Source organism: Trachurus trachurus (genome assembly GCF_905171665.1).
Source record: "Trachurus trachurus genome assembly, chromosome: 10".
Lineage (NCBI taxonomy): Eukaryota > Metazoa > Chordata > Actinopteri > Carangiformes > Carangidae > Trachurus > Trachurus trachurus.
In genome coordinates, this window is record NC_139894.1 from 23,360,930 (window position 1) to 23,388,605 (window position 27,676).

The window sequence follows — 27,676 nt, forward strand, 5'->3', positions numbered from 1 at the left end:
CTATTAACCTTGAAGTGACAGATGTTATTCATATTTTTAATAACAATAATTAAAAAGAAAAATATCAATGAATTAAAATGAGAAAGGTTATTTGACTGTTTCAATACAGAGCAGAGGGGGGCACTGGAATAATGAGAAAAGTTTGTTTGCAGCCACCAGATCTAAACCCACTGAACACCTGAAAACGTTTTCACCTGTCGACCTCTGGATGTAAGGTGGGAAAAAGAGAAAAGAAGAAAGGGATATGAGGCCGTAAAGACTTCAGGTTGTATATGTACGTACACGTGTGTCTGTGAGCGCTGAGTGACTGATGGACACAGACACCTGTGCTCCTGGCTCAGGTTCAGAGTGCAGCTGCTCCCTCACTTGAGAAGGCTGCAGTTAAAGTTGCTGCGCTCAGACCTTTGGCTGGTAGGGGGCAGACGGAACCCTACACCCCCCCGGCAGTTTGTCAATACGGCAAAGGACAGTGGAAAACATGTTCTTGAACGCAACACACCCCAGCGTACGCTCACAACAAGCAGGGTTTAACCCTGCGACGTTGCGTGTGATGTGCGATAACATCTTGAAGCAGCGATACCAGGAAGGCAGCTTGTTGATACGGTCAGCTCCTCTGGTGCGCGTATAACTAACAAGAAGCAGGCTCATTCCCTCATAAATTATTTGGTGCATATGTGATCAGAGCTCGCTTCACAGCAATGGCATGACATTTGTACAGCTCAAGATATTCACAACTACGGGATTAGCTCCTCTGCCTGTTTCAAGGCTTTTTGGCAGAGCACAGTCTCAGAGCTGTTCCAGCGAGCTATCGTATTTCAAAGAATTAGCCAACCTTTCAAAACGCAGCATCTTGAATTCACTTTTGAAGTGCTCCCCTTGACTGACCCTACAGGTGAGCAGGGGCCTCATACCTGCTCTCAGCTGACTACTCATGAGTTTGGTTAAACCAATAATGCACTAAAGCTTATCTACAGCTGTAGATATACTGGCCATGTAACTCTGCACCAGCTCACTTTTATTCTTTCCATGGCTATTTGGGGGCCGAGAGACAGTCTGTCCTTACATCACTCACACAGCACAGCTGATGCAAAGCCATAAATATCCCTCTGAGAAATGGAAAACCAACCTGCAAGTATGTGGTTGCCCTGTAATGACTGCAGTGAAACACCTAGCACTAACTCACCTTAAAACACGGCTGCACTGATCACAACATAAGACATTCACATCCACCTAGACACAGAGGAAATGCCCCCTGCGGGCAATCTATCAGTGAAGTGTTGCATTATTAATTCCCCCCTCTAAAAAGGCCTCTTTTTCTTAGGGTTGGTTTGAAGGAGAGGGGATGTTTAGTGTGTACCGGTGGTGAAGCAGCAGATGGCCTTTCGAGTCAGACAAAGACACACTGAAATACAGGACTCGATGACACATCCAGCTGTGCCGATGGAGAGACGCTCAAAAATCTCCTCGCTCGCTTATTGACATGACATCATCTGTAATTTCCTCTCAACATTTGATTTCAGTGGCGTGGCATGTGTTTGTCGATAGAAACCACATGGTGCTCAGGAGGCTCAGTTATAGTATCATAATGTTTATGGAATTGCAGTGGCATGAGATGTGGAGCAGATATTTAGAGAAACTCAGAGGAGTTGTAGGTTTGCCCCAGACTGAGGCACACTCAACTGAAACAGCCTTACGACAATATCTTGCTTCCTAAATTTTATGTCTTTCCTGTTGAAACAGGATGTTGGTGCAAACATGTGCACAGAGATATAATTTTACTTCAGACCTTGGTCTTCTAAAAAAAAAAAAAAGAACAGAAAAAAAAACAGACAAAAGCGAGACAAAAAGCTGGAACAAAGACTCACAATTCAACTGGCCGATTCAGGATTTTCAAAGGTCGGCTTTCAGAAGAGGATATTGTATGACGTGGTTCTACTGGATGGGTGTTCAACATGTTTTCATCCCCTCAAGTGTGACAGCTGTCAGAGGATAATCCCCTCAGACACTCTTTCTGTAAACTACAACTTATTTTTTGTTACACATTACGATCTGTTTACTAGTCATGGGTTGTCTTATGTTTCTTTGGGGGAGCTTTGTCAAGTGTAGAAACAAAAAACCTTATGACATCATCAGGGTTATATTCCATGGATCAAGTGGTTGAGACCTCAACTCTCACTAGGGCCTAAGTGAGGATACCACAGTCTTAGCTGTTCCATTTTCTTTCCTATTTTTTTTTCTTTTTTACTTGCAACCCCTGCAACTATATGGAAGTTGGATGCTGAACTGCAATAGCCCTTAAAATACAATTTATAAGCCAGTAGTAATAAACTCCCAAACCTGAGTCTGTGCACTAAAGCAAAGCAGAATCCAATCCAAATGAGACAGAGACAGTGCTTATGAACCAAAGTCTAATGACATGCATGGCTATGACCCCTATCACTGTGGTTTAATGGCGTCCAAGTTAAACAGAGAAAGATTCTGCTTTTTCTTTACTTTTCTATTTATGGTGAATAGTGAACGGTCAACATCATCTAAAAAATTAGCTGTTTCCCGAGAAGTAGGACATTGATACTAAAAAGTGTCAAATAAAAGTTATCAGCCTATTGTTTCTGTTGATAAATGGGTGTATCCATGTTATACTGGGTCAAAAAGTTATTTTTCATTTCACAGTGACTTAACAGTTTGTCTTGGCATGGCCTCTGTTCCTCTGATCTCACTGGAAAAGTATTCCAGTGAGACTGGGGGAGTCCATCATACGGATGAGAAAAGTGAGTGTGGAAGACATATTAGACATATTAGACACAGAAAGGAGACAAGAGGATTGTCTGTTGGCAGCGACAGGGTGGATACAAGAAAAATCTCAGGAATGCTGAGAAAGCATAGCTTTCCAGGCTCACAGACAGGAGGAAGGAAACATGAGCATTCATAGCCCATGGAAACCCATTTACTAACACACACACACACACACACACACACAGGCGGTGACAGGTCTCAGACCCACATCTTTCCAAATCAATATAAGAAGACCAAGGTAAATGATTAAATATGTAAGTCCTTGATAATGTCGCTGTCAGTCAAAGTAAAACCAAACTCAAACTAACCAAATAACAACAGGCACTAAGTAGACTGAGTCTTAGACAGTACTAATTGTCATTAATCTTTACAAAAACACTTAAACTCATTGATCTTTCAGGAGTTATCACTTGCAATCTCTTCGCCTTACAGCGTTTTACTGAGGCTTTTGTCCTGTCACTCCTCATGTTCTTGATTGTGTAATTGCTTTTAGCTGACTGTCTGCCTTGAGATACTTATCTCATCAGCTACAAGCCAGTAAAGAAAGACTGCCCACTAAATTCATCCAGTGGAAACCCACAGAGTGCAGGCCTGCCTTTTCTTCCCGTTACTAAGGGATACTGTATATCTTTGAGGTTTACATCCCCTTGTTGGGCTGTTTTCATCCTCTGCAACTCTGTGATTCACTGTCCAGTCTTTTATGACAACTACAAGGAGAGCCACCTGAAGAGAAAACCGGACACATCTTTATAACCCCTGTACCCTGAGGACCGTGGGAACGAGCCACAGACTTATAGATATTAGTCACTGGCCAATGATAAAGGCTTAAGTCATATTGTTGCTTTTGTTTTAGTTCTTGTTGAGAGAAATTGTTAATCTTACACCAAACTTAGACTAGCCCGGGTCTCGTAAATGTGTGGAAAGGCTGGTGGAGAAAGGCTTTTCCCTACAGAAAACCTGACCCATATCTCTCTCAGTGAAGAAAATAATCAGCACACGTAGTCTAACTGGATTGTAGAAAAACTGGCCTCCTGCAGCGGTTGACTCGTCAAGATAATTCAACCACAACTACTGACTCACCCACTGATATTAAACCTACAGCACACCTTACCCGTCTAGACCATAATTCCTGTAAGTCCGCACCTACAGTGTATCCTACCAAAAATCCCCTTTTTGTGTTTAGGTCCACATTCGTCCAATAAGGTTTGAACATCTGTTTGTTTTTTTATGGGTAGAAGGGAATGTTTCTTGTCATGAATCCAATGAGAACAGAGTCGATACAAGACATGTACTGACAAGGCTGTGTGATAACTGCTGCCCTCACCACACGATCACACACACCTCAGCGTGATGCTTCTTGCAACACACTGTACTTTGAGAAACAAACTAACCAAAACAACATTGATTACTGCTTTTCATCTTTATCTTCTATTACAAAAAGGTGATGGGTTTTTTTGGTGACAACTAAGGAACAAAGAAGAGATAAAGTTGATAAAGCCCGGTGCTAATAGCATAGAGCTGTGTGCTGAATGACTGAGACTAAGTGGAATAATCTTCTGGAGCTAAAACCAAGATTGACCCACATATAAATTACCTATTAACACCCAATTTTGTCTGAAATAGGAAAGTGCAAATATGTAGCTATATAGCAATGCCAGTGGAGAAGGAGTGCATAATAAAATGCCAGATCTGTGTGCGCAATAGCTGGCAGCAATGTAGGAATGATTTTATGTGCGCGCATGCGTGTGTGACTGCAAGGGTGAGATCGTGTGTGTTTGTCAGGCAAAGCAGCACTGCACTTATAAGGCCTGGAAAATGGTTGCTGCTCTCTTCAATAGCAACATTAGTTTATAGAGTGTTAGAAAATTCATTCAGTGAAGAGTTAGTGACCTAACATGGAGAGTATACAGCTCTACGAAACAATGGCAGCGCATCCTTGTGAGCAGTTCATACTATTAATGCAAAGGTATACTGCATGTAAAGACCAACTCGATAAGGGCGAGTATATACACCATGAAAGATGACTGATATGAAAATGAAAACTGCAGTTGGAAAAGAGATTCTTTTACTATACACACAACTAACAATGATGACACGTATACTCAGGTAGGGCCATTATGTGGTGACCAAGCTTGTGCTGAACACTCAACAGGCTCTTCTGAATAGGCCAAGGCTTATACTATACAGTAGCTTATAAGTACTTAAATGATGTTACAGAGTTCAGCTCAGTGGAAATCTACAAGATGAGTGCAGCACAGTGATCACAGAAGCGGAGAAGTACAAAAGTTTACTCCAATAACAAAGTGTTTCTTACCCTTGACACAGTGAGGGGCATGCTGAAGTCCTTGCCACCCTGCAGCCTGAAGCCCCAAGGCGCTGGGCCAGCGAGGGTTATTGAGTATACGTTCATAGCCTTGAGAAGGGGAAAGAAGGAAACAGAGATTTAATTAGGCCAAAAGCATGGAAAAGAATTCCGAAAGGCAAACATCGTTTTTTTTTATTTTTTATCCCAACACCCTAGCTGCTGGATGTCTGTATCCGTCTCCACCAAAACGCTCAGTTCCTGTATTGAATAGCCTACATCTTGAAACAAAATCAGCTGCATAAAGGTCAAAAAGGTTTTATGTACCAGGTGACACTGGGACACAACTTTATATCAATTATCACAAGAATGATCAACACACTAACAGATTGTTATCCCTTGCATCATAAGCTGAGGAGTTGCAGAGTTCAGAGTATGCCAAATACTACGCTAATGAGTAATACAGACAACATCAACATCATAATTCACCAGGACAATAAGAGCAGCAGGGACATTCAACAATCATCCTCTCTCCTTCAGTGAGTGGGTGTAAGCAATTCATAGTATTCAATTCATAATTAAATCATCAAACTGAATTATTATCAAACACAGACCCACTTTCCAACAACATACAAACTTGCTTTGATATTTTTTTAATATTTCACATAATTACTGCAGCTGTGAAACCATGAAAACAGTGTGGAGCAGCTACATCAGAGCTTCTTATTGACAGCGGAAGACATGGCACTAAATAACAAGGTAATTTTAAGAACCAAAGGCAACTTGAGACGCAAGGGCTATGTCACTCGCTCTTACTTGAGAGTTACAGCTGTACCACTGACCTCTGTACCTGGACCCCTAGTCCTGGCCCTGGCTCCTCAACCCACTCAACCCTACCAGGTGTCATTGCTCTTCATGACACACAGCTAACTAACTACCCAAGATGCCACAGTGCAAACCTACCTTGTCCAAGAGGGCCGGCCACTAGCCCAAACCTGGGAGAAAGCTAGAGAGTCAGTGAGCTGGGGCAAGCAGATTCCCTCTGTTGGCAAACCGCCCACACACCCTCCTCCCCCCCACGCTGTCTGCGACACAGGCAAGCCCTAGCCGCTCCTCACTCCTCAGAGGCTATATAAGGAATGTAAAACTACACCAAACTATTTCAGCCCAACACCCACATGAGTCACAGAGAAAGAGGGAGAGAGAGGGAGAGGGAGAGAGAGAGAGAGAGAGAGCAGGAGGGGGTAGAGGAGAACGAAGAGAGGTAATGTCAACTGCCTCTATATTCTAGCAAAAACCTTCAATGTTAGAGTCCATTGATTTTTGTTTTCTTTTTTTTCTTTTAAGTGCACATGAGAAGCAGCAGGTCTCCGTCCATGACTGAAGTAAAGCTTATGGAACTGCGCATTCCTTCTGGAGGGCATGAAACACAATACAGCCAAACCAGCAATTACATTATATTAACATCAAGTCCTCAGTGCAGAGTCTCTTACTTTCAGGGAAAATGTAAAGTAAAACAGGGGTTATGCTATCTATTTTTGAAACACCACAGTGGTTCTTCTGCTGTAAAGCAACCAGCCAAGCACCAAAACCAATAAATCCATAAATATAATCTCCTGATTATTTACTTGAATTATTCTCATGTATTTCCATTACTCTTTATTTTGTTTTGTCAATGCACCATTGTCAACATTTTATCAATTCTATGAACAACAGTCTTAATTATCAAAACTTGTAATAGTTTACTGTCACTTTTCTTGCACCATACCTCCTACAGGGAAGCCCAGGAGACAGGGAAATCAATTATTAGATAGACTGCCTGACAGTAAATGGAAAAACCCATGGCAACAACAGGTAATGGATTAGGTTTGATTTCACTTGTGATAATACTTGGTGATCATATTAGTTGTTTTAAACAACTTGTAGTGGAAGTAACAGCATGGATCTGGATGCATTTAATAAAAAAAATATATCACCATGCAAATGAACTGAGTGGAGAATTCATTAGAATAAGCCAATAAACATGATAGTTATGTCTGTACCCCTTCAAGTGACGTTACCCCTGTTTATGGTCTTGCTATTTATAATTTCCTCTGGTGTCACTCTACTGTTTCTATAGGAACTTGTAATGTGGGTGCTGAGTAGCCTACTATCCTAAAATACACTGAATTACACGCTTGGCCACATGATAATGAGTTTATATAGCTTACTTTTAAATGATTTCACTGTAACCAAGACAATCAATTGCAACAGGTAATTAAAGGGTAGCCTACACTGTGAAAATAGGTAATAGCACTGCAGCGCAGACGTTCAATGTGTTTTATATAGGCTACACTCCCAATCGAGGAGGAAGCAGACAGGGATAAGAAAAGTGGAGAAACTCGGCTCTAACAAAGTAGTTTGCAACGCTTCAGACCGATAACTAGTGGCTCCGAGCAGCAGCCGGTCAAAGTGTAGGCTACTCTGCACAACACAGCTCATTCAATAAGTCACACTGAGAAAGACTGAGAAACGGACTTATTGAAAAGAGAAAGAAAAGGGAAAAAGTTACAGCATACACATAGCTACACACAGACAAAGGAGTGCGATCAGATGTTTGAACAGATGCAAGTAGCTTACCTCCTGTCCCACCGTGTGTTCGGCAGACATCACGAGTCGGTCTCCCGGATTGAAAAGTCACTGGGTGTACGCAGGCTAACTTTCGGACTTCCTTAAAGCGGACGTCAGGAAGCCTCCGTGGATCTCCTTGGTGAGCAGCGGATCATTCCCTCACATTCTTTTTAGCAGGACTCGGCTGAAACGTCAGAAGTCACATGGGCCGCTGCTCCGTTTCTACTCCGGCTGTAAACCGGAGGAGGCCGAGCCCGCGGCTGCAGACATGTTCATCTTTGTCAGTGCAGGATAGCATGTTCCTTTAAACGAACAACAACAAATAATGGATTTTTTTTTTAATGATAAAAAGTTTTTTTTTTTTTTTTTTTTTTTTTAAGTAGGCTATCAGGGTTTTTCAACATCAGTCAAGTCATATAGGCTATTGAACAATAGGTGGACACAGTGTGTTAAATAGGCTAAGGAATCAGGCAAATCTGAATGAGTGTTTTCTCATCTTACTTTAGAGGTTAGAAACATATTTTGCATATCTCTGTATGAAGTCACCATGCCTTGTCTGTCTGCTGTGACAGACCCTCACATCAATGCTTCAAGACTGCAACTTATTTGAGAAATTATGACTACTTAGCCTGTTTTAGTCTAAATACTTAAGTAGCCTAGCCTACTGTTGATGCATTGACCATGGACAAGTTTGATCACCTCCTGTATAGGATTTGACATCACATGAGAGTCAAAATTGTACTTCATCATGGCCCTTCCACTAACCCTATTGAATAGTCCTAGTTCAAGGATATCTTGAAGGTGTGAATATATAGGCTACGTAGGCCTATGTGAGGTAATCTAAAACACCTTACTCACAGAGAAGACTGCAGGAAATATTGATCAACTGCCCTCAGTTGTTCTTAAATTATTGAGTGAGCTGTCTCTCATGGATGAAGTGTGATCCATTCAATATATTATGGATGTGGAAGAGTTAAAAAAAAAAAAAAAAAAAGAAGAAGAAAAAAGAAGTGGTTACCAGTCCAAGATCAAGTAAGAGCAGGGTTGGGGACATCACTTTGATCTGACCAACAAAGCTCAGACAGAAGAGATGCAGCGGAGAACCAGCAGATGGAGACACAGCGCAGTAAATGGGAGCTGGTACCCTCGGGGTGCTGCCCTGCTTCATCATCACCACGGTGGCTGAACAAGTGAAGAAATCATGAATCATCAGTGAGGGCCTAAAGTCGAAGCTCAGATTGTTTATTTCAGACGATTGAATTGTCGGTATCGCTGCACACCGCCATCTACCCGGAGTATCTGACAAATCGAGTTACATATTCAAATTGTTTTGAATTAACGTCACACAGCTGGTGGTGGCCTGATTCTTGGGCTTTTTGACATTAGCTAGCTACGAAGCTCAGTGAAACTTGTTAACACTTTTGTGAAAGATGGCTGACAACGGAGCACACCCGACCGAGGAGGACCCGGCTGCAGCCTTCCTGGCCCAGCAGGAGAGCGAGATCGCGGGGATAGAGAACGACGGCGACGGGTTCGGGGCTCTGGAGGGAGCGGAGGAGCAGCAGCAGCAGCCGCCGCCGGCTCAGCCGCAGCCGGACAGCTACGGCAAGTTTGTCCCTGAGCTGGGCTGGAGGTAGCCTCGGCTAGCCAGCAAACAGGCTAATAGAGCTGGATACCGGTACTTGAACTGGACCGGTGGTTAGTTAGTTCGTGAACAATTACCCCAACCCTATGTTAACAACAATGCAACTAGTTGATACAGACTGGCTGTAAGGTTTGTTTACATTATCTAATGCTCCTGTATACACTTAAAACTAATGTATGTTAGCATTGTGGCTTAGCTAGCCCAATAACAGACAGTAGTGCGTTTGTTGGCACACCGCGGTAGCAGGGCACTTTAACGTGACTTTGTTAGCTTCAACATATCAAACTACCACCGTCGACCACCTTAACACTACTAAGTTACAACAACCACCGCTGTTACTGAACTAACTAATGCAAGGTGGCTGTTAACACCGGAAAATCCTGTCCTGTTAAATGGCAGCTGCCTGCTTATGCTTAGACAACATCAGTGCCCGAACAGGTGCAACTGCATTTCAATAAGACAGATTGAGCGATAGAGGTTAACTTAGTTTTAGCAGAGCAAGTTGGTCAGATCATAAGGAAACAGTGGCTTGACTGGAGAACTACAAGTCCATGAACCAAACCTAAGGTTGAACTCTGTTTTGTCTTTTAACCATGTTAGACGGCTTCGGGGACGAGTCTGCTACAGTGAATGGGGATATGTTTCAGGTGAGCACAACACAACTATATGTTTACCTAAGGCGTGTGTAGGCTATATGTGTGAGAGAGTGAATGAACAATCAGGTCGAAAATGCTGGACCCATGAGTTTAAATGGTTGTTTTATGGTTAGGACTTGGTGATGGTCTATGTAGGTTAGGGTAAGGATTTGGGGGATGCATTATAATAAAACGTGTGTGTGTGTGTGTGTGTGTGTGTGTGTGTGTGTGTGTGTGTGTGTGTGTGTGTGTGTGTGTGTGTGTGTGTGTGTGTGTGTGTGTGTGTGTGTGTGTGTGTGTGTGTGTGTGTGTGTGTGTGTGCGCGTGCGTGTGTGAGTGAGTGTGTGAGAGGTGTGCAAGGTTCACTTTTCTGAGCTCCAAGCCACACTGTACTGTACTTTCTTCCTGATTAATTATGATGTAATGGATTTGCAATTGACTTAATATTTAGAGCAATAGCTGTTTATGGTGGAGTGAAATTGCAATATGCTGTCCTCAAGGAGACCAATGGGCCAACAGACAGCTATGCAGCCATCGCCCAGGTGGATATTCAGAGGCAAGAACCAGAGAGTTTACGCAAGTGGAGGGAGGAGCAGAAGACACGCCTCGAAGCATTAGGTGAGCAAAGATGTCCTCACTGACGCACTGTTCTCCATATAAAATGCACTCCCTGCTTTACAGCTAGAGTGAGTCACAGCGCTTATGTCATTTTGTGGCCTTTTGTCATTTGCCTTTAAGACCAGAGGTGCACTGTATCTAAAGTGTCGCACTTAAATCTAATACTGTGTCAGATCTTTTCCTGGTTTTTTCTTCCTCCATTGAGGACCCCTCTGATAAGTGTTGTTCTCTGATCTTGCGCCCTAACAAGATTCGGCATCCAAGGCAGCAGAGGCAGAGTGGAGAGAGAAAGCCAAGAAGGAGCTGGAGGACTGGCATGTGCACCAGAATGAGCAGATGGAAAAGAACAAGGCCAACAACAGGTTAGTGTCTGACATGTCCCCTGTTAACATGCAGAGAAGTAACAGTTGGTTTATGATCATGGCGTAGTGAGGCTGTTGTCGCTACATGGACACAGTCTACTCAGCTCAATAGCTCCAAATGTTGTATTGTTACATATGATTTTTTTTTTTTTTCAGTAAAAATCATTAAAAACATTGTTTTTGTTAAACATGTCAGGTCATATGTGCTGCCTGGCTTTAGAAACATCATGCTATATATTTTGTGGACTTGCAGATACGTTGTAAACCAGATGTCAAATGAATGTTGATGATGATGAAGCTCTTGTGTACCAAGGGATCAAATGCCAGAGTGATTTGTGTAGTGCAACAGTTTTGTGTTTGTAAGCTTTAAAAGAACTGCTGATCAGTTTTATTTATATCTTCTTATCTGATATATCTTTTTTTATAAAGACAGTCAGTGGTCTACTGAAAGCTTGTTTTATTTACTCCAGTAGCAGTCAATGTTTTACAATATTCCTACAAAAATATTGCAGCCATTTCCTTTTCTCAGTCAAGCTAACCCGTTCTTCTCTCACACTTTCCAACAGACTCTGTCCAAGTCTGGCACGGTATCACTCTGCAACTGTGGCTCTAGTTTTGGCTAGTTTAATTCTTCTGTGTCTATGAAAGCACCGAGAGACAATTCTCTGATGAGATATTAGTCTAGAACTCTGTGTCCAGTTAAAGTGGCTGGAAAACAAAACAGGAAGTTTGCGAGCTGGAAGGAATGCAAACAGCAGTAAGCAAATGTCACAGTTCTCATCCGTGCAAGCGCCTGAGTATGTGACTGAATGCTTCTCGATTCCAAGCTTGTTTACTATCAACAGTGTCTTACAGTGGTACAAACTGACTGCTATTAGTCGTAGACCAGTTTCGTGGTCCTGCCATTTTCATTTCCACCTTACTAGGAGTGTTTCTCGGTTGCTTACATAATCCTCTTAACAAAAAACCCTAACGTTTTCTCTGCCTGTTGTTTGACACTGAACCTGTTCTCCTTTCTCCTTCCTTTTCCTGCTTTCTTGGCCTTGCCTGCGTACTAGGATTGCTGACAAGGCTTTCTACAAACAGCCCAACTCTGATGTTATAGGCTTTGTGTAGGTTTAGAATTTTTGTGCTTTTTAATGTTGTACGCGCTACCCAGTGAATTACTGAACTAGTTGATTTTCACCTTATGCATGCCCCAACACTAAAATTGCCAGTCTGTCCTTGATGGCCTAATTTGATATTTGCTGCATTTCTATTTCATTGTTTGTTACATAGGCTTTGGGTTGTGACAAATATTAAACCTGTCTCCAACAGAGTGTATGACTGGTATAAAGAAATGCATGAAGTTGTTGTGGATCACACAGGTGCTATCCATGTGACTGAACTTTGTGTTGAGTACTATGTTTGGCTCAGACAGAGTTGGTTGTTAGGCTGCATCTCAACCATGTCTCCTCTTCCCTCCCATTCCCGCCCACAGAGCATCGGAGGAGGCCTTCCTGGCAGAGAGCGATGGCGACAGCCCAGGATCTGAATGGGAGAGAGTAGCCCGTCTGTGTGACTTCAATCCCAAAACCAACAAACAGGCAAAGGATGTTTCTCGAATGCGTTCTGTCCTCATCTCTCTCAAACAGACGCCTCTAGTCCGCTAGAGGAGCTCACAGGGAGGATTCTTATTCTAGAAACATTGCCTTTTTTTAGTTTTAACCTCGCCTCGTCACATTAAATGAGTTTGTACGCCCTTTTACCATAATATTCCTGGTATGTTCATAACCTTTAAAAACTTCCCGCCTTTCTTGATGCCTGTTACAATTACATAATATACTTAATCTCACTCTACTGTGAGAAGATGAAGGACTGCTCTATTGTTACGACATCCTTTAGCTGGTCAGTTTAATCACTACTATACATGAGAAAATATTGTTACTGTAAGTTCGACATTTTCCTCCCCCCTTAACTTATAAATTGTTATTTGGTCAACTTTATTGCATGCCTCTGCCAATATTTTGGATGCACAATTTTTAGTTGTTTTTAAAAATTTGCATTTTGGTCAATGTCACACACTCAACATGTATGTTATGTGCACTGTTAAGGAATAGATTGTAACCACTTATGCCTCTCAATGTAAAATTTTACACACAAATTCTTTGTTCACATTTGTTGTACTATATCCCTAATGACCGTATTTAAGGTAGCTAGTATAATTTTTCTCTTTCGCGCACATAAGCTTGTGGCCTTTTTAATCTTGCTCTTACTCCACTTTGAGTATTCAGCCAGATGGATTTCCTCCTCAATTAGGCATGATTTAAGCAAAAAAGAAAAAAAAATCACAACCAAAGATTTCTGCTATCATCTAAAATTTCACAGTTCAAATTATTTACGGCTTGTGCGATTTCTCATTTCACTGGTTTTCTCAGCAGAAGTTTTTTTGCACCATTTTGTGTCACACTAACTGTGTTTTATATTTTTAAAACAGCAATCAATAAGGTGTCAGTTTGAGCATTAATGTCTGCAAATCGTTTCACATGTTGCCTATTTGGATATTATGAATACTCCAAAAGTGAATGTGAAAAGGGAACTGGAAAAATAAAATGGAGTAAGCTCACCTAAATTAATTTGTCCTTAAATATTAATCAGCTAAGACTGTTGCCATCAAAATGCCCTGGAGATATTCACTTGAATTGCAGTTTGTCCAGCTGATGTGAGGAGCTAAAATTATGTCTGACTCAGTGCCAACCATTGCATACTCAAACACACACCTAATGCTACTGTGTGCTAGAGGGTTTTGGCGCCAGTTTTTATCATTGAAATGTTTTTGTTTTGTTTTTTTAACACGAGCAAAATTGGAGTCCACAATGTAAAAACAGTAAGTTTGCAGGTATACAGTAGCAAGTTGTGTCTATTTCTTATTCTAATCAAGGCATGATTTGGATTTACTCTTTGTTTCATCCTTACAGTAGGAGGCCACCAAAATGCTTCTGCATGGGCAAAGTAGTTTCACAAAGTGCTGTTCCAATCCTCAGACAACACTTGGATCCCTCCCTACTCAATGGTTTTCACATGACATGTGAAGTCTGAGGGTTAAAGGCGGACATTGAGACTGGGTCAGTACTTGTCTGAAATCCTCCTCCCATTTCAATCCAGTCACCCCAGCCATTAATATATAATATACAACGTGTGTTCACAAGAAACTTTCCCAGTGATTTTTTTTTTTAAATAACTTGTTTAATAAAGGTTGAATAAGAAATAGATGCCCCATGAATAACATTGTGAGTGTGATGTTTTGTCTCAAATACATACAGGACACCAGTTTTGATTTGAGATTTATATCAGAAGACACAGTCAGGTGTTATATGGACAGTTTCAGTAGCGATATACTTTATGGAGCATTTGAACTTTAACCCAGAAGAGTAGGGCACATAATTTACATCTGAGTTTTACCTCGATACTATTAGAGCACAAATCAAAAAAAAAAATCCAGTTTGCTCTCTTGGTAATACATTTTATGTTCCTGTAAGATACCACCATGAGCAATTCCATTTCCAAATAATAAATAATGTTGGCTTTAATCCCCAGGTGTCTGGACAATATTGAGAACAACACATGACTCTGCCATTCAAAGAGTACAATCAGTCCAATAATTATGTGGCTCTGCTCTGCTTCCATGTGGTTAATTAACTGGATGATGGCAGAAGCGTGGGGTGGTCACATCTTCATTGCTTGGGTTTCAGAGCTGTAGCAAGAACACCAACAACCAGGGCAACTACAGTGAATCCTTGAGCAGCGATACGTCCCCTCATCAACATCTGGGACCTGTGTGTTTTCCCTTGTTGGAAGGCTCTGAGACCGTACATCAGTGCTCCTGCTGTTGCCAAACAACCTAGAGGACAAACAACCAATCAAAGCTTAAATTCAACCATCTGACAGAACAATGTTTTCAGGTAGTGAACAGGTCAACTGAACACAGGGAAGATAACTGTGGTGTGCAGACATCACATACCATGGGACAATGGAGGTCAAACATGTTAGTCCTACTGTTCTGTCTAACAAAGGTCAATCACACTGATTAAATTAAAGACACCACTTAGCAGTCAAAACTTGGTATGAGGTTTATTTCATCCAAGTGGACCCATTCTCATTTCATCAAACATATTTTACCTAGGTTTGTGTTTACTTTCAGATATTTTTTAAACAAAGTAACAACTTCAGTTACTGTTTCATGTCAACACAGGGTCAAACAACAAAGAAACTATACAATTTTGACTGGACTAGAATAATGACTACATTCGAATTAAATCAATTAATCTCATAGGACAACAGACGGTCATTGGCTGAGACGTACACATATCATATGGATTGACAGGGTGACTGGCCAGTTCTCCTCTGCTGTTTGCTAACATTAGCGGAGTGTGACAAATCCATGGCTGTATTATATTAGACCCATGAAGGATAACGCAGACTGAGATCTTTGATTTGACTGAAGTTAAGAGTAGAGGACAAGCTGTGCCTCGGTCGGTGCTCTCCTTGTATAACTTCACTCTGCTCTGCGGCTTGTGTAACAACTCACCTATTGGGACGAATGGGTTCTCCTTGGTTTTCCTCGTTAACTTCTCTTTGAAGGTCTCATCTTGAAACCTCGGGTAAATATTGAAGCCCTCTATGACGGGGGGTCCTGTCTGAGGTCCTAACAGCGGCGTTTTCGCTGCTTGTTCTGGGACCGCTGGTGTTGTAGCCGCCGCCATGCTTATTACCTCCGAGTACAAACAGGACCAGCGGAACTGAAGAGACGCACTTCCGTTTACTTTTCAAAATAAGAGTCCTGATATCATTACCAGCAGCAGGGAGTGCCCTTGGCCTTTTGGGAGAAATCTCCTCCTGGCGTCTGCTGCCTGCTATTTATGCGTTGTTCAGAACCACTGATATCAAGCTCTGCTCAATGATTAAGAAAAGAGAAAATAAATAATTTAGTCTCAATGTGCTATAAAAAAATAAATAAAAAAACATACCGGTATCTCACATCCACACAATAACCCTAAAATGTAACGTACTCGTACTTTTGTATTGTTATTGTCATTCATATTGTTATTAATATTAGAACAACATAAATTCTGAATATGATTTAGCGCCACTTTTCTCTACACTGGAATTTACTTTATGCCTTTAGTGAAGGTTTCTTGAATGGGACCTGCAGACTCAGCTAAGCCATAGACATATACATGTCTATGAGCGAAGCACCTCTACAACTTCACAGACAAATCTAGCAGTTTAAGGCATTGTATTCTACCTTGTTCTTGGACCACATTTTATTTTATTGTTGAATATTTGCAATCGTTAGGTAGAGAGACCAGACCATCAATGATATTGTTGGCGTTACTGATGAAAATGTTTCCCCAATGATCCCCACTATTACCACTGAGTGGCAGTAATGTGTAAGATGTTGTGTTCCCAGCATCATTGAAGTTCAGAAGGATAAGTGATGTAATATATTTTATTTGGGAAAAAAGAGGGTATTTTACCATGTTCCAATAGGTGCAGGGCAATACAAAAATGCCAAAACGAAGAAAAAAAGGGTGCCCGCGCACTTTCTGGTAGCCACAAAATATTTTATTTGTGCGCACAACAAAAATAAAATCTTGTGTGGCTAACAAAGTGTGCAGGCACACTCCTTTTTCTCCTTTTTTATATGTGATCTGAGACAGAGCTTTGCTTCCAATGACCCAAAAAAAGAGCACACTTGCTTTTCCGTTTTGTTTAGCCTTGGTCAGTCAGTCAAAAGATGAAAATCAGTAAAGGGCAATATATCACAAAACAGCACACATTACTTTTCAATCTTTTTATTGAATATTAAGGTAAATATTTCACATTAATACAGGCTACATAAAGTAGAGCCACTATACGACATGAAATTTACTCTCATTTTAACCCTTTTTAGTATGTAAACAATTATACATGTATTTACCACTCTAAAAGGTTCTGATTTCTCTTTCTCTTTAGGTAATCATCATCTAGTTCTGGGCCAAGTTTAAATAGCTACTTCATGTTGAGCCCCCTGCAGCCCAAGAACGGTGTATGTGGGTTTAAGTCAAAATCGCTAAACTACGCAGAGAATGGATCCTGTTGAACAGGTGATCGCGCATGTTTGTTTGCATCATCGGGACACTGATAACAGCTCTCGCCCAATTATCTCTTTCATCGTCTGAGATAGGCACATCAAAGAATGGCGTCAAGAGAACTTCCAATTCTTCAACCTCTGCTCTGCACTCTCAGGTCTCTACTAATGTTAACAATGTTGTAAGTTTTTTTTTCTTTGTCTCATTCGGTCATATTCGTCAGTTGGTTTTTCATGTTTGCGCTGTGGGTCATGCTGTGTGCGTTTGATTGCTGTGGACGCCGTCTAGTTGACGTGGTTCAGGTGCACATTGCCCACGTGAGGTGCCCAGGTACCAGGCCACACCTGAGGGAGAGGGAGGACAATGAATGCAATATGTTAGGATTAATCAAATCTAGTCAAAATTATGTTTTATTCAAGGCGGAAATACAGGTCTATTAGCCAGTTACGCTGATTGGGTGGCATGGGTTTGATAAAAAAGGATATTACCTGCTGTTGTGGGTCAGAGTTATCTGCATTGTTTGGGACCACTTTGATGATGGGGCTCCATGCGGGGTCGCCAGCGTGCAAACCATTGTACATCGGCCCCCCTGGCCCCTCTGCCATTGGAGGGTGAGGAGGCAGCATGGTTCCACCATACATTGACATAGGCATCCCCTAAAACAGACAATGGGTCACTGGTAAAACATGTGAACACAAGAGGAACAGGGGTCAAAGTCATCAACAGAGCCATGGCTTTGTGTTACCTTGGGGAAGTCCATGTAACTGTTGGGCAAATGCTGAGACTGATGGTAGTTGTTAGCAGGGTTTGCGATGCCTGTGTCGTCCTGCTCCATGGGCTGGTGCTGAGAGAAGGCCGACTGTTCTGCCTGGAGCTGAGGGTGCATCATGTGGCTGCTCATCAGGGGCTGGGACCATCCGGACATAGCCTCTGCACCAAGACATGAAATGGGTTCATTGCTACAATTGCTGCGAGTTGCTTTTGTGTCACACAGTTACACATACTGTACATGCCAGGGTTATTATAGTTAACTAAAACTAGCAGTGAAAAAATAATTTTGTAAAAATGACAATTATTCCAAAAACAAGAATTAAATAAAAACTACAATGAACAATGCAAAACTAACTAAAACCAAACTGAATTGCAGATAACATTAACTTAGTTTTAGTTTTCTTAGAGATAGCTAAAGTTTCAGGAAGAAAATGCCACAGCTCAATATATGATCTGATATATGACTGATATATCAATGTATGACCCACAGGTATAGTAAATGTAACGTGATGAGGACTGATTGGGAATATTTATGGGATGCAACTAAAAGGGTTTTTCCCTTTTAGATTCCCAGATTCCCAGAATTTGGAAGTCCATCTTCAGAGGTCTCACATAGGCTTTCTCCTCATACCTGAAAAACTAAGACTAAATAAAAACTATTCAATTCCTCAACAAACAAAAAAAAATCTAAAACTGCTTAGTCACTTGTCAAACTACTGAAAACTAAACTGAGATAGAAAGGCAAACTGAAAAACTAAATAAAAATAAAAACTAATGAAAATTTTAACTATAATAACCTTGGTACACACAGTTTTAAATAATAATAATTTTGATTTATATAGCGCCTTTCAAGACACCCAACACAAGAAAACAACAAGACAACAAATTTAGCAGGCGAAGGCCTGAGAGAACAGGTGCCTCTTCAACGGGGATTTAAAGGATTCCAGGGTTTGGGCTTGGCGGAGATGTAGTGGGAGCCAGTTCCACAGAGTGAGAGCTGCCACACTGAAGTCCCTGCTCCCAAAGGTGCGTCTGCTTGTGTGGGGGATGGTGAGGAGACCCAGGTTGGCAGACCGCAGGTTCCGTGAGGGATGGTGAACATGAAGGAGGTCGGTTAAATACTGAGGGGCCAGTGCATGCAGGGATTTGTAGGCGAGGATGAGGAGTTTGAAGGTTATTCGATATTTGATGGGAAGCCAGTGCAGCACCTGTGGTACCTGTGGTACCTGTGGTACTGGAATAAGAAACAAGGAAACATGACACACAAAAATCTGCTCTTACCTGAAGCGCTGCCAACCCCAAACGACCAAATGCCTCCCTGTCCAACAGGTGCCGTGTAGCTGGTGGTGAGGAGAGGTGGGTTGACTGAGCCCGTCTGCCTGATCCTGGCCAGCCGCTCCGTGCCGATGGGTGGGGGAACCTTCCGGTCCTGCTGCGAGGAGCTGCCTGGCTTAGGCTGGGGAGGAGGGGCCACAGCTGAGGTGGACAGGGCAGAGGATGACACTGTAGAGGGAGGTGGGACAGGAGATTCATCTGGTGGAGAGGAGACAGGGCAGGAAGAAATAGTGAGGGGGATTAATGACATGATTCTGAAAAGCAGCACAAAATTAAGAGGAATATAAGCTGTTCTAAAAAACGTCTCTATATGTGAAAACAGATCATTTGAGACTGAGCAGTTATTGGAAAATCAAACAAAGAAGAATTTGGACCAAGTACCTGATGTGGATGCACTCCATGGGTGAGGAGAAAAGTGCTGTCTGCTAAAAGAGGGTGCGCCAACTCCTGTGTGACCATGCAGATACACTGGGCTGCCAGAGATACTGGTAGCATAGCTGGTCAAAGCTGTGGATGCAGACAATGAAGTGGGCAGCTCAGTATAGAGTACAAACCACCTTAAAACGCACCTTATCAATATATACATTTGCTTCTACCTTGCCTCCATTTCTCACAGGTATATGATTTAATTATATTGAGTTTTAATTATATTCTCTTGCTGCTTTTATTTTAAATTGCTTCTTATAAAAAATTTACAGGGTTTGACACAGATGCAAATCAGTCATACCGATGGGGCTGTTGACCATCCTCTGGGAGGCAGAGCGGTAGCCAGGGGCTTTGGAGCTGTCTGGAGGGGGTGGGGGCATCATGTTCTCCATTTGGCCCATATTCATGTAGGCTGGTGGGGCTGAGTACGATTGCTCTGGAGGCGAGCGAGCAGGCAGATGGCATGCACCCCACACCTGATTGTTTCCAACCTGCATGGCACACAAATAATATTAACAATTTGTGATTAATCTCCTTAAATGGAGGAACTTTTCTTTTTGCTCGTTTCAACCATTTAATCTTGTTCCGTGTTGTTTTAAAGACTGCACAAACATGAACAGCCATAAGTCAACACAAGCTGGATGGTTAAAGTCTATAATGAAAAAGTGTCACTTAGATTTACCTGGCTGTTGTTATCAAAGATGCTGCTGAAGTTGAAGAGGCCTGCAGGACTGAAGTTAGGAGGTATTTGCTGAGCTTTTCCTGCACCGGCCACATGCTGCATCTGGGAACCGTTCATCATGCCCAGGTTAGCAGAAACCTGAAGGGAGCCTGCAGCCTGGGCTTGAGCTTGGGCCTGGGCTTGTGGAGGCAAACTCGTCGGCTGGGACGTCTGGTTTGGGGTCTGTTTTGGGGCTTCTTGCTGAGCGTTGAAGGGCACGAACACAGATTGTTGTTGCTGCTGCTGTTGCGTTTGCTGCTGTTGCTGCTGTTCGGGAAGGGGATAGTAAGGCCCTGGTGGCTGCATACGATGGGAGACTCTGGGCGCGGGGGCAGAGAAGTGGGGCACAGTGTTGTTGGGGTGTGCAACATTGTGTGACAGGACAGGAGGTGCTGAGGGCAGGTGGGAGCTGGGCTGTGGGTTGAGGAGGGGTGGAGGAGCCTCCGTTGACGGTACAGAGGAGGGAGGGGGAGGTAACTGCTGTCGAGGCTCTGGCTTGGGAGGTAAAGCCATGGCAGGGGCGGCGAAACCCACGGAGTTGATGTTCTCGCCGACAGAAACGGGTTGGCTCTCTACAGGTAGGGAGGGCTTATCTTTTCCAGGAGGCACAACAGCACTGGGCTCTGTTTTAGCTGGCTGGATGGGGGGCTGCGAGATAGGTCCGAGTGGTTGCTGAGGGGCATTAGCAGTAGTTGTAGTGGAGCTGTGATGTGCGGGAGAACCTGTGCCGCGTACTGCATTAGCGCCACTAGTTGCAGTGGCGGCAGAGGACACGGGGGTGATGCCCACAGGCTTGGGATCAGGGGCGAAGAGCTGTTTTCTGACAGACGAGGGAGTGGGGATGCTCGGCTGGGGGTTGTATGGGGTGGGGTTGGGGGTGTGAGGCGAGGCCGCAGCTGTAGACGTGTTAGGTGCACTGGTGGTGGTGGTGTTGGTGGTCGTGACTGGGGCTCCTGAGCTGGCTGCGCTGCTGTGCTCACTGTGACTTGAATTGGGTCTGGCCTGGCCTCCGGTGCTGCTGGTCCCTCCGTTGTGCTTGGGGGAGCTGTTAGCACTGCCCGGACTTACAGGACGCACGGGGAAGGGACCCCATGTGCTGGCGGCGGGCGAGAAGGTGCCACCAAACTGGGCCATGGGTAGACGTGGGTGTCTGATCTGGTGCATGGTCTGAGCGGCCAGCAGAGCCAGCTGAGGATGGGCGTACGCCAGGGGCAAAGACACGGGGAAAGGCTGTCTGACGCTTGATGACAGCCCCTTCCCAATCTTTCCCCCGGCCTGAGCGGAAGATGAGGATGAGGATGAGGAGGGCTGGAACGACACCCCTGTTGAGGTGACTAACGAGCTCAGGGACTTGGGCCCAGTGGTTGAACCGCTGGTGGCCCCTGTGGTACTGGGGAAGGAGGCGGAGGTCATTTTGGAGCCTGGGGCTCTGATGTGATTCCTCGGGATAAGATCTTCAAGCTCTTTGGCTGGGTCTTGGATTAGAGCGTTGATCAGCTGGACTGCATACCTTGTAGACTCCGTCCCACCTCTGAAACAATAAAGCAACATTGATTATTGACACGGTGACTCTTAATTGATCTTTTTACGTTTTAGAAGAGAATAAAATAAACAAGTTAAGAACAGATTTTGGGGGTGTTGTGTGATATGCAGCAAAGGGCTGCGACTTGGATCTGAACCCGGGCCACTATAGTTAGGACTGAGCCAACGTGGATCGTGCCCGTGTGTCTGCAGCCAGCCATGATCATATAATTCACCTGTATGTGGGCTCCAGGCTGAACTACTTGTCGGAAAACTGCATTTCTCTTTGTATTTGACAGAACCTTTGGTGGATGTTTCTGCCCTTACATGCAAAAAAGACTGCACTAGTGGCAACATGCGTCAACTCTAATGAGCTGATGATGATCACACTTTTGAACAATTAGTTCTCTCAAATACCGTCACTAATAGCAGTGTGTGTGTGTGTGTGTGTGTGTGGCTCTTGCACATAGTTAAGCACACACACGCAGGCACAGAGAGAGAGACAAACAGGAGAGAAAGACAGAGAGAGAGATCCCTCTTCTGAGTTGAGTGTCGCAAAAATGCACCACAGACAAATATCAATCTTAATAAGAAACTGTTTTGGTAAGATAAAATGTGGAAGATAACTTTTATGTGACAATAATACATAGGAGATCTATTTTCTTAATATCTCAGAGAGCAGAACTGATAGCATCAGAGCCTAACAATACGTCAGACTTTAATACTGGATTTTGCTACCCATCCCTAGTAACAAATCAGAAGTGATAACATCATTAAGTCTGATAAAGTTTTGTGACAGACTACAGAGCCCCCAGAGCTTTGTGGCTGATACTTGAATTTGCTGCTAAGTGTTCAGTTTCTCCAGTGGTCTGCAGCACGTGCAGTTATTAAACCAACTGCTCTGCTATTATCCTGCCTCTCATGTAATCAGCCTTTGTACCTAACTTCAGTGTACTGGTGCAATGTAAACCACTTGCTATGTTGTAGCAATAACTAATATGTTTTCTTACTGCTGCCATCATAAAAAATGACCAACATGCAGACACCACCTTCCCACACAGTTAAATATTTCCAATGGTTGCAGCAGTATGGTGGTCATGGTACGCATGCAGTTGATTTGGTTAAATTGTCTCCTTGTAGTTCTTGTCTTCAGCAGTTAGTGTATATGGCACAGATATGGTGACTACATTTGAGTTACAGTATCTGATCATATTTAGAGGAAAGACATAGATTAAACACAGTGTCCTCACGTTTCAAAACAAGTGTTGGGCAGCTGCACCGAAGGTCTGCCCAGAACAAATGACATCATTCAACAGCTTTGTGTGTCTGATACACGTAATGCATGTTATAGTTGACATGCAGTGGTGTTTACAGTCCACCAGAGGGCATTATTCTTACCTTATGGTGATCATCCTCTCCCCGTTCTTATCCTTCTGTTTGTCCACGTCAATGTGAGCTCCTGTCACGTCCTGGATGGCGGTGATGTTGCATCCTCCTCGTCCCATGATCCGAGACACAACGGAGGCCGGCACAGAGAGTTTCTTTGACCTTTAAAAGAAGCAGTCAGAGGTCAGTACATTTAGTGTTTGTTTGTGTACTGGCCTATAGAAACTCTGGTGATTGTAATTTACATTTACAGATATGTAGCCTGTAAAAAGATACATGCAACTGTCTTATCTCCACATGTAATTAATGTGTGTGCTTGAATTAATGCAACAAACCAAAGTACTTCCATGCAGACACTAAAAATTATATTTTACACATGTGTGCACAAGGAGTGAAACTTGTGTAACAGAACCAAAGAAAAGCATGCAATGTAAAAGGTTATATTTAAATAAACTGACCTTCTGACCACCTCCTTCCACCCTTCTTCTCTCTTCTGGCCTCTCTTGGGGCTTGTGAGGCTGAGCTTACTGTTGGGTGAGGTGACAGGAAGAGCCATGGTCTTGAATGGAGAGGGCAAGGAGTTGGAGGTGGAGTCGCTCATGTCTGGAGCTCTGCGGCAAAACATGCAAAGATCAGGTTGAGTTGAAAGAATAATGAAGATATAATCTGTTACAAGCTATTTGTTAATGTGAGAATGTGAAGTAACAAGAAGCACTTTAAAGCTGAACTTGTTCTCCCGGGATGAGCAGCTACATCTACACGCAGTGACAGGTGATGAATGTGCTCTGTTCCATCAGGGACTCACTTTTGCGTCGGTTTAGAGATGGAGACCGTGACCTTGTTGTCCACCTTGCCGTCAGTCTGCGGCTGAGGACAGTGTCTCTTCTCTGGGCCAGGCAGGAGGGCCTGAGCTGCTCCTGAGGAGGGAGCTGAGGAGGAGGAGGAGGAGGAAGAGGAGGAGGAGGAGGAGGCGGAGGAGGTGAGGTCAGGGAGGTAGTTGAGCTCCTGACTCTTGCCCCCGCTGCTGCTGCTCTCGCTGGCACAGTCGGTGCTATCCAAGGGGTCAGAATCGCTGTTGCCACCCGTCACTCCCCCACCCCCACCCCGTGGCTCACCATGGATCTTGTTCTTGTCAGCCTTGTGCTGTGCTAGTGCAACCTTAAAGGAAAAAAAGAAAATCACAGATGTTACTGTGTCCTTTTTTTTATTCTGAACTAATAAAATACAAAGAAGGATTCAGCAAAGGCCAAATAGATAGTGTCGTGCTTACTTGTGGATCCTGTAATATGATGGGTTCGTTCGGCGAAGAGTCCTTTGTCTTATTCTTTTTGTTCTTGCGATTGGTGCTTGGGGTAGTGGCCACACTAGCTCGCTTCTTACCAAAAGCTGTAGTGAAAGTGGTGGAGGTGGCAGATATACCAATGGTGGTGGTGGTGGTTGCACTGGGAGGTTCGATGGGAACCTCTGATTCTACGGGGGAAGGGGGGACGTGGAAACAGGAGAGGATAGCAACCACTTAATCACTTAATTTTTAGTCCGACAGAACAGCAGTTATCAGGCAGTATCGACTCTGCAGTCTCAGCCTCTCTCCCTCTTGAGAAAAATGCATAAAAATATACCTTCAGCTGAATCCTCCTTCTGCTCCAGCATCTCAGAGAACTCCTCCTTGACTTTCTGCCCCTCCTCTTCCTCCTGCTTCCTCTTCTGCTCCTCCTTCTTCTTCTTGCGTTTCTCCTTACGCTTCTCACGCTTGGCAGCCAGAGCCTGCTTCTTGCTCTCCTCTCGGGACTGACACACAGGAAAAAAACAGAGTCAGTGTAAAAAAAAAACAATGCGGTATATTCAGAGTGCTTTGAACTCCAAAAGTACAGCCATAATATCTGACATTACCTTCTCCAAGTCTAGTTCTTTGAGGAGGATGCTAGCGTTTTTGTTGGCCTCGGCCGCCTGCTGGTCTTTGGCTTTGACGATGGTCTCCATGCACTGGTGGCACTTCTTCAACAGCTCCTGCAACATAAAAGGGAACACAGTTGGAGTTAGTCAGTTCCAATAGATGAACCACCCTTCAGACACAAAAGGAAATCAATACCTACCTTGTCAGCGATTGTGGCGATATATCTCATGCACTCGATATCTGAAGGGAATTGGTTGACTTCCTTCACAAGATACTGCACCACCTTCACATGACCCTGAAATGTCAAGTTAAATGGTTAGTGACAACAGGGTCATCAAAAATGTAGCATTACACCGTCACAACCAGGGTTTTTATCGAACACCGCCGCACCTTGCGAAAAGCTGCCATCAGTGGGGTGATCTTGCGGTTATCAGCTGCATCCACATCAGCACTGGCATGCACCAAGAGCTGGACCACGTCAAAATGACCGCCATTTGCCGCCAGCCATAGAGGAGTGTTCCCTTTCTTGTTTCGTACGTCGATATGGGCACCCCTGCAAAGACAGGAAGGAGGGGTTGTCTTTAGGAATGCAGCTGACAGGCTAGGAGACAGGTCGCATCCAATCAAAATCATCAAAATAAGAATGTTTTTGCTTTGGCAGCTTTTAAGATGTCAAATATAACGTGAATGAAAAAAAGTCAATTTCTGTGCAATCAGCGACTCTGTGAAGAACACTCACCTGTTGATAAGCAGCTCACAAAACTTGTAGTGGCCCTTGTCGGCAGCAATGGTGAGGGCAGTGTCTCGTGATGAGGGAACAGGGGGAGCATTGACATCCGCGCCTTTGTCGAGCAGCACCCGGCCAACCTCTGCGTAACCTCCAGAGGCTGCCTCCATCAGAGGAGTAAGACCAGTCTGCATGAAGCAAAGCAATCAGTTAGTGAGATGAAGAAACTGAGCAAAACAAAACAAACTGAAAAAAGGATAATATATATATATAAAAGAAAATATATATATACTATATTGACTGCATTTATTATGAGGCAGAAAGCACATTTAAAGTAAATTCCGATAAGTGGGAATGTCCTCACTTTAGCACGATGCTCTACGTTGGCCTTGCGATCGAGCAGCAGGCTGACAACCTCAGCCCGTCCCTGGAAGCAGGCTAGGGTCAGAGCTGTGTTTCTGTTGGTCTCAATCTGGGCATTGATGTCCGAGCCCATGTCTAGTAACAGCTTCACTGCTGGTACGTGACCATTCATAGCTGCCAGCATCAAAGGAGAGATTCCCAGCTTACTGCCAGTCCTGGTGAGAAAGTGAAGAAATAATGTGCATTAATATTTATCATCGTAAGTATGTTTTAAGTAAAGTTTTTTTTTAAATTCTGCAATGTAGCCTAATGTGTACTTTCACTTCTACAGAGCAGTACTGATCAAAGTAGTAGCTGCTATGAAAGCTTATGGCGCTTTTCCACTACACAAGTCACGGCACGGCTCAGTAAAGATGCTTTTCTACTACAGCTGAGTTCTTCTAGTGCCTCCTCAGCGGGGGCGGGGTCGTCGTGGGGCTGCGTTGTCCGTCTCTCTTTTTTCGATCCTCTCGTCAGCTCCAAACTCACTCGTCTGCACCTCGATTACTTTACACAGAGCATCATTTAACTCGGGTGAAGGAATAACAACAGTCTCGATACAGATCAGTGGTTGCCGTTACTGCTCTGTTTTTGCTCCGGGTTTGATTCTCATGTCGGAAGTAGCGCTCGCACTCTTCCAGTGACGACGCTCAAGGCAGGTACCTGGTACCAGGTACTAGGGCTAGTGGAAAAGCAAAAAAAGCGGGCCGTGCCGTACCGCGCTAGTGGAAAAGCGCCATTAGAGTTATTGCTTTATCCTTTTTTATAACAGGTCATCACTATGCAATTACTTATTTGTATTTGTATTTGTAAGTGTCTAAAGAAGACATTCAAAGTCCACCCCTCATTTACTATTAAGGAATGAGACAACATGCACTATGTCGTTAATGAGCCTCATACGGGTGGAGCTATTTCACTCATTCCAAGGCGTCTAACTGACCTCTGAGATCTGAGTCACTCACCTGGAGTTAATCTCAGCTCCAGCATTGAGGAGTATCTTGATGATGTTGACGTAACCCCCAGAAGCAGCGAGGCTAAGAGGCGTGTAGTCTGAAACGTTGCGGTGTTCCTTATTGGCTCCCCGAAGCAGCAGCAACTCAACAACCTGTACAACACAGTTAAGCAACACAGTTCAAGCCGAGAAAATTAACAGGAGAGTTACCATTGTGAAAATAAACTAAGACAATGCGTTTACCTCCTGGCGTCCCCCAGAACAAGCAAGGGAGAGAGGTGTGTCTTTGGTTCTCTCTGACTGAGCCTCGATATCACCCCCTTTGTCCAGGAGCACCTCCACGACTCCTACGTGGCCAGCAGTGGCAGCCAGGATCAGAGGGGTAAACCCTGTGGAAAGCAGAGGGAATATTATAATGGATCTAAAATATAAAATGTGCCTACTATACAGTAGATAAATTCTGTTT

The 27,676-nt window shown here is 43.6% G+C and overlaps 4 protein-coding genes across 11 annotated transcripts in view; 1 reads left to right on the forward strand and 3 right to left on the reverse strand.

The window, feature by feature from the left end:
* The window catches only part of pdlim7 (PDZ and LIM domain 7), a 32,338-nt gene extending 24,391 nt beyond the window's left edge, over positions 1-7,947 (reverse strand). Inside the window, exons 1-2 of the mRNA XM_083980955.1 lie at positions 7,715-7,947; positions 5,108-5,206 (exon numbers count right to left, since the gene is read on the reverse strand). Of these exons, the coding sequence (XP_083837081.1) occupies positions 5,108-5,206; positions 7,715-7,744 (129 nt within the window). The 5' untranslated portion in view covers positions 7,745-7,947. The remainder of the gene's footprint in view (positions 1-5,107; positions 5,207-7,714) is intronic.
* An 899-nt stretch (positions 7,948-8,846) lies between these two features.
* cltb (clathrin, light chain B) lies at positions 8,847-14,144 on the forward strand. 2 transcript variants are annotated; one of them, XM_083980957.1, is made up of 6 exons: positions 8,847-9,310; positions 9,951-9,997; positions 10,486-10,603; positions 10,854-10,965; positions 11,532-11,552; positions 12,446-14,144. In XM_083980957.1, the coding sequence occupies exons 1-6, from the start codon at positions 9,136-9,138 to the stop codon at positions 12,615-12,617; spliced, it is 645 nt and encodes a 214-aa protein (XP_083837083.1). In that variant the 5' UTR covers positions 8,847-9,135; the 3' UTR covers positions 12,618-14,144. The 2 variants fall into 2 exon arrangements, with proteins under 2 accessions (XP_083837083.1, XP_083837084.1); XM_083980958.1 differs by lacking the exon at positions 11,532-11,552.
* Positions 14,145-14,275: 131 nt separating this feature from the next.
* higd2a (HIG1 hypoxia inducible domain family, member 2A) lies at positions 14,276-15,728 on the reverse strand. Its single transcript, XM_083980959.1, has 2 exons — positions 15,533-15,728; positions 14,276-14,845 (listed from the first exon to the last, which is right to left on the reverse strand). Exons 1-2 carry the CDS (start codon positions 15,705-15,707, stop codon positions 14,679-14,681), a joined length of 342 nt encoding a protein of 113 aa, XP_083837085.1. The 5' UTR covers positions 15,708-15,728; the 3' UTR covers positions 14,276-14,678.
* A 1,512-nt stretch (positions 15,729-17,240) lies between these two features.
* ankhd1 (ankyrin repeat and KH domain containing 1) overlaps positions 17,241-27,676 on the reverse strand; it is a 28,611-nt gene continuing 18,175 nt past the window's right edge. For all 7 annotated transcript variants that reach the window (XM_083981283.1, XM_083981282.1, XM_083981281.1 and 4 more), the window contains exons 21-39: positions 27,454-27,599; positions 27,221-27,363; positions 26,221-26,434; positions 25,869-26,044; positions 25,520-25,682; positions 25,329-25,424; positions 25,126-25,242; positions 24,855-25,023; positions 24,506-24,705; positions 24,041-24,393; positions 23,694-23,846; positions 23,248-23,397; positions 20,290-21,859; positions 19,909-20,098; positions 19,563-19,688; positions 19,128-19,379; positions 17,821-18,005; positions 17,564-17,731; positions 17,241-17,419 (exon numbers count right to left, since the gene is read on the reverse strand). In XM_083981283.1, the coding sequence (XP_083837409.1) occupies positions 17,360-17,419; positions 17,564-17,731; positions 17,821-18,005; positions 19,128-19,379; positions 19,563-19,688; positions 19,909-20,098; positions 20,290-21,859; positions 23,248-23,397; positions 23,694-23,846; positions 24,041-24,393; positions 24,506-24,705; positions 24,855-25,023; positions 25,126-25,242; positions 25,329-25,424; positions 25,520-25,682; positions 25,869-26,044; positions 26,221-26,434; positions 27,221-27,363; positions 27,454-27,599 (4,631 nt within the window). In that variant the 3' untranslated portion in view covers positions 17,241-17,359. The remainder of the gene's footprint in view (positions 17,420-17,563; positions 17,732-17,820; positions 18,006-19,127; positions 19,380-19,562; positions 19,689-19,908; positions 20,099-20,289; positions 21,860-23,247; positions 23,398-23,693; positions 23,847-24,040; positions 24,394-24,505; positions 24,706-24,854; positions 25,024-25,125; positions 25,243-25,328; positions 25,425-25,519; positions 25,683-25,868; positions 26,045-26,220; positions 26,435-27,220; positions 27,364-27,453; positions 27,600-27,676) is intronic.

What these genes read in the sequence shown, in the direction of transcription:
- higd2a (XM_083980959.1), bottom strand. Translation starts at nt 15,707, where the DNA reads ATGGCGGCGGCTACAACACCAGCGGTCCCAGAACAAGCAGCGAAAACG. An exon ending in GAACCCATTCGTCCCAATAG is followed by an intron (nt 14,846 to 15,532) that starts GTGAGTTGTTAC and finishes TTTGTCCTCTAG; the next exon opens with GTTGTTTGGCAACAGCAGGA.
- cltb (XM_083980957.1), top strand. Translation starts at nt 9,136, where the DNA reads ATGGCTGACAACGGAGCACACCCGACCGAGGAGGACCCGGCTGCAGCC. An exon ending in GCCGCAGCCGGACAGCTACG is followed by an intron (nt 9,311 to 9,950) that starts GCAAGTTTGTCC and finishes TAACCATGTTAG; the next exon opens with ACGGCTTCGGGGACGAGTCT. An exon ending in TGAATGGGGATATGTTTCAG is followed by an intron (nt 9,998 to 10,485) that starts GTGAGCACAACA and finishes GCTGTCCTCAAG; the next exon opens with GAGACCAATGGGCCAACAGA.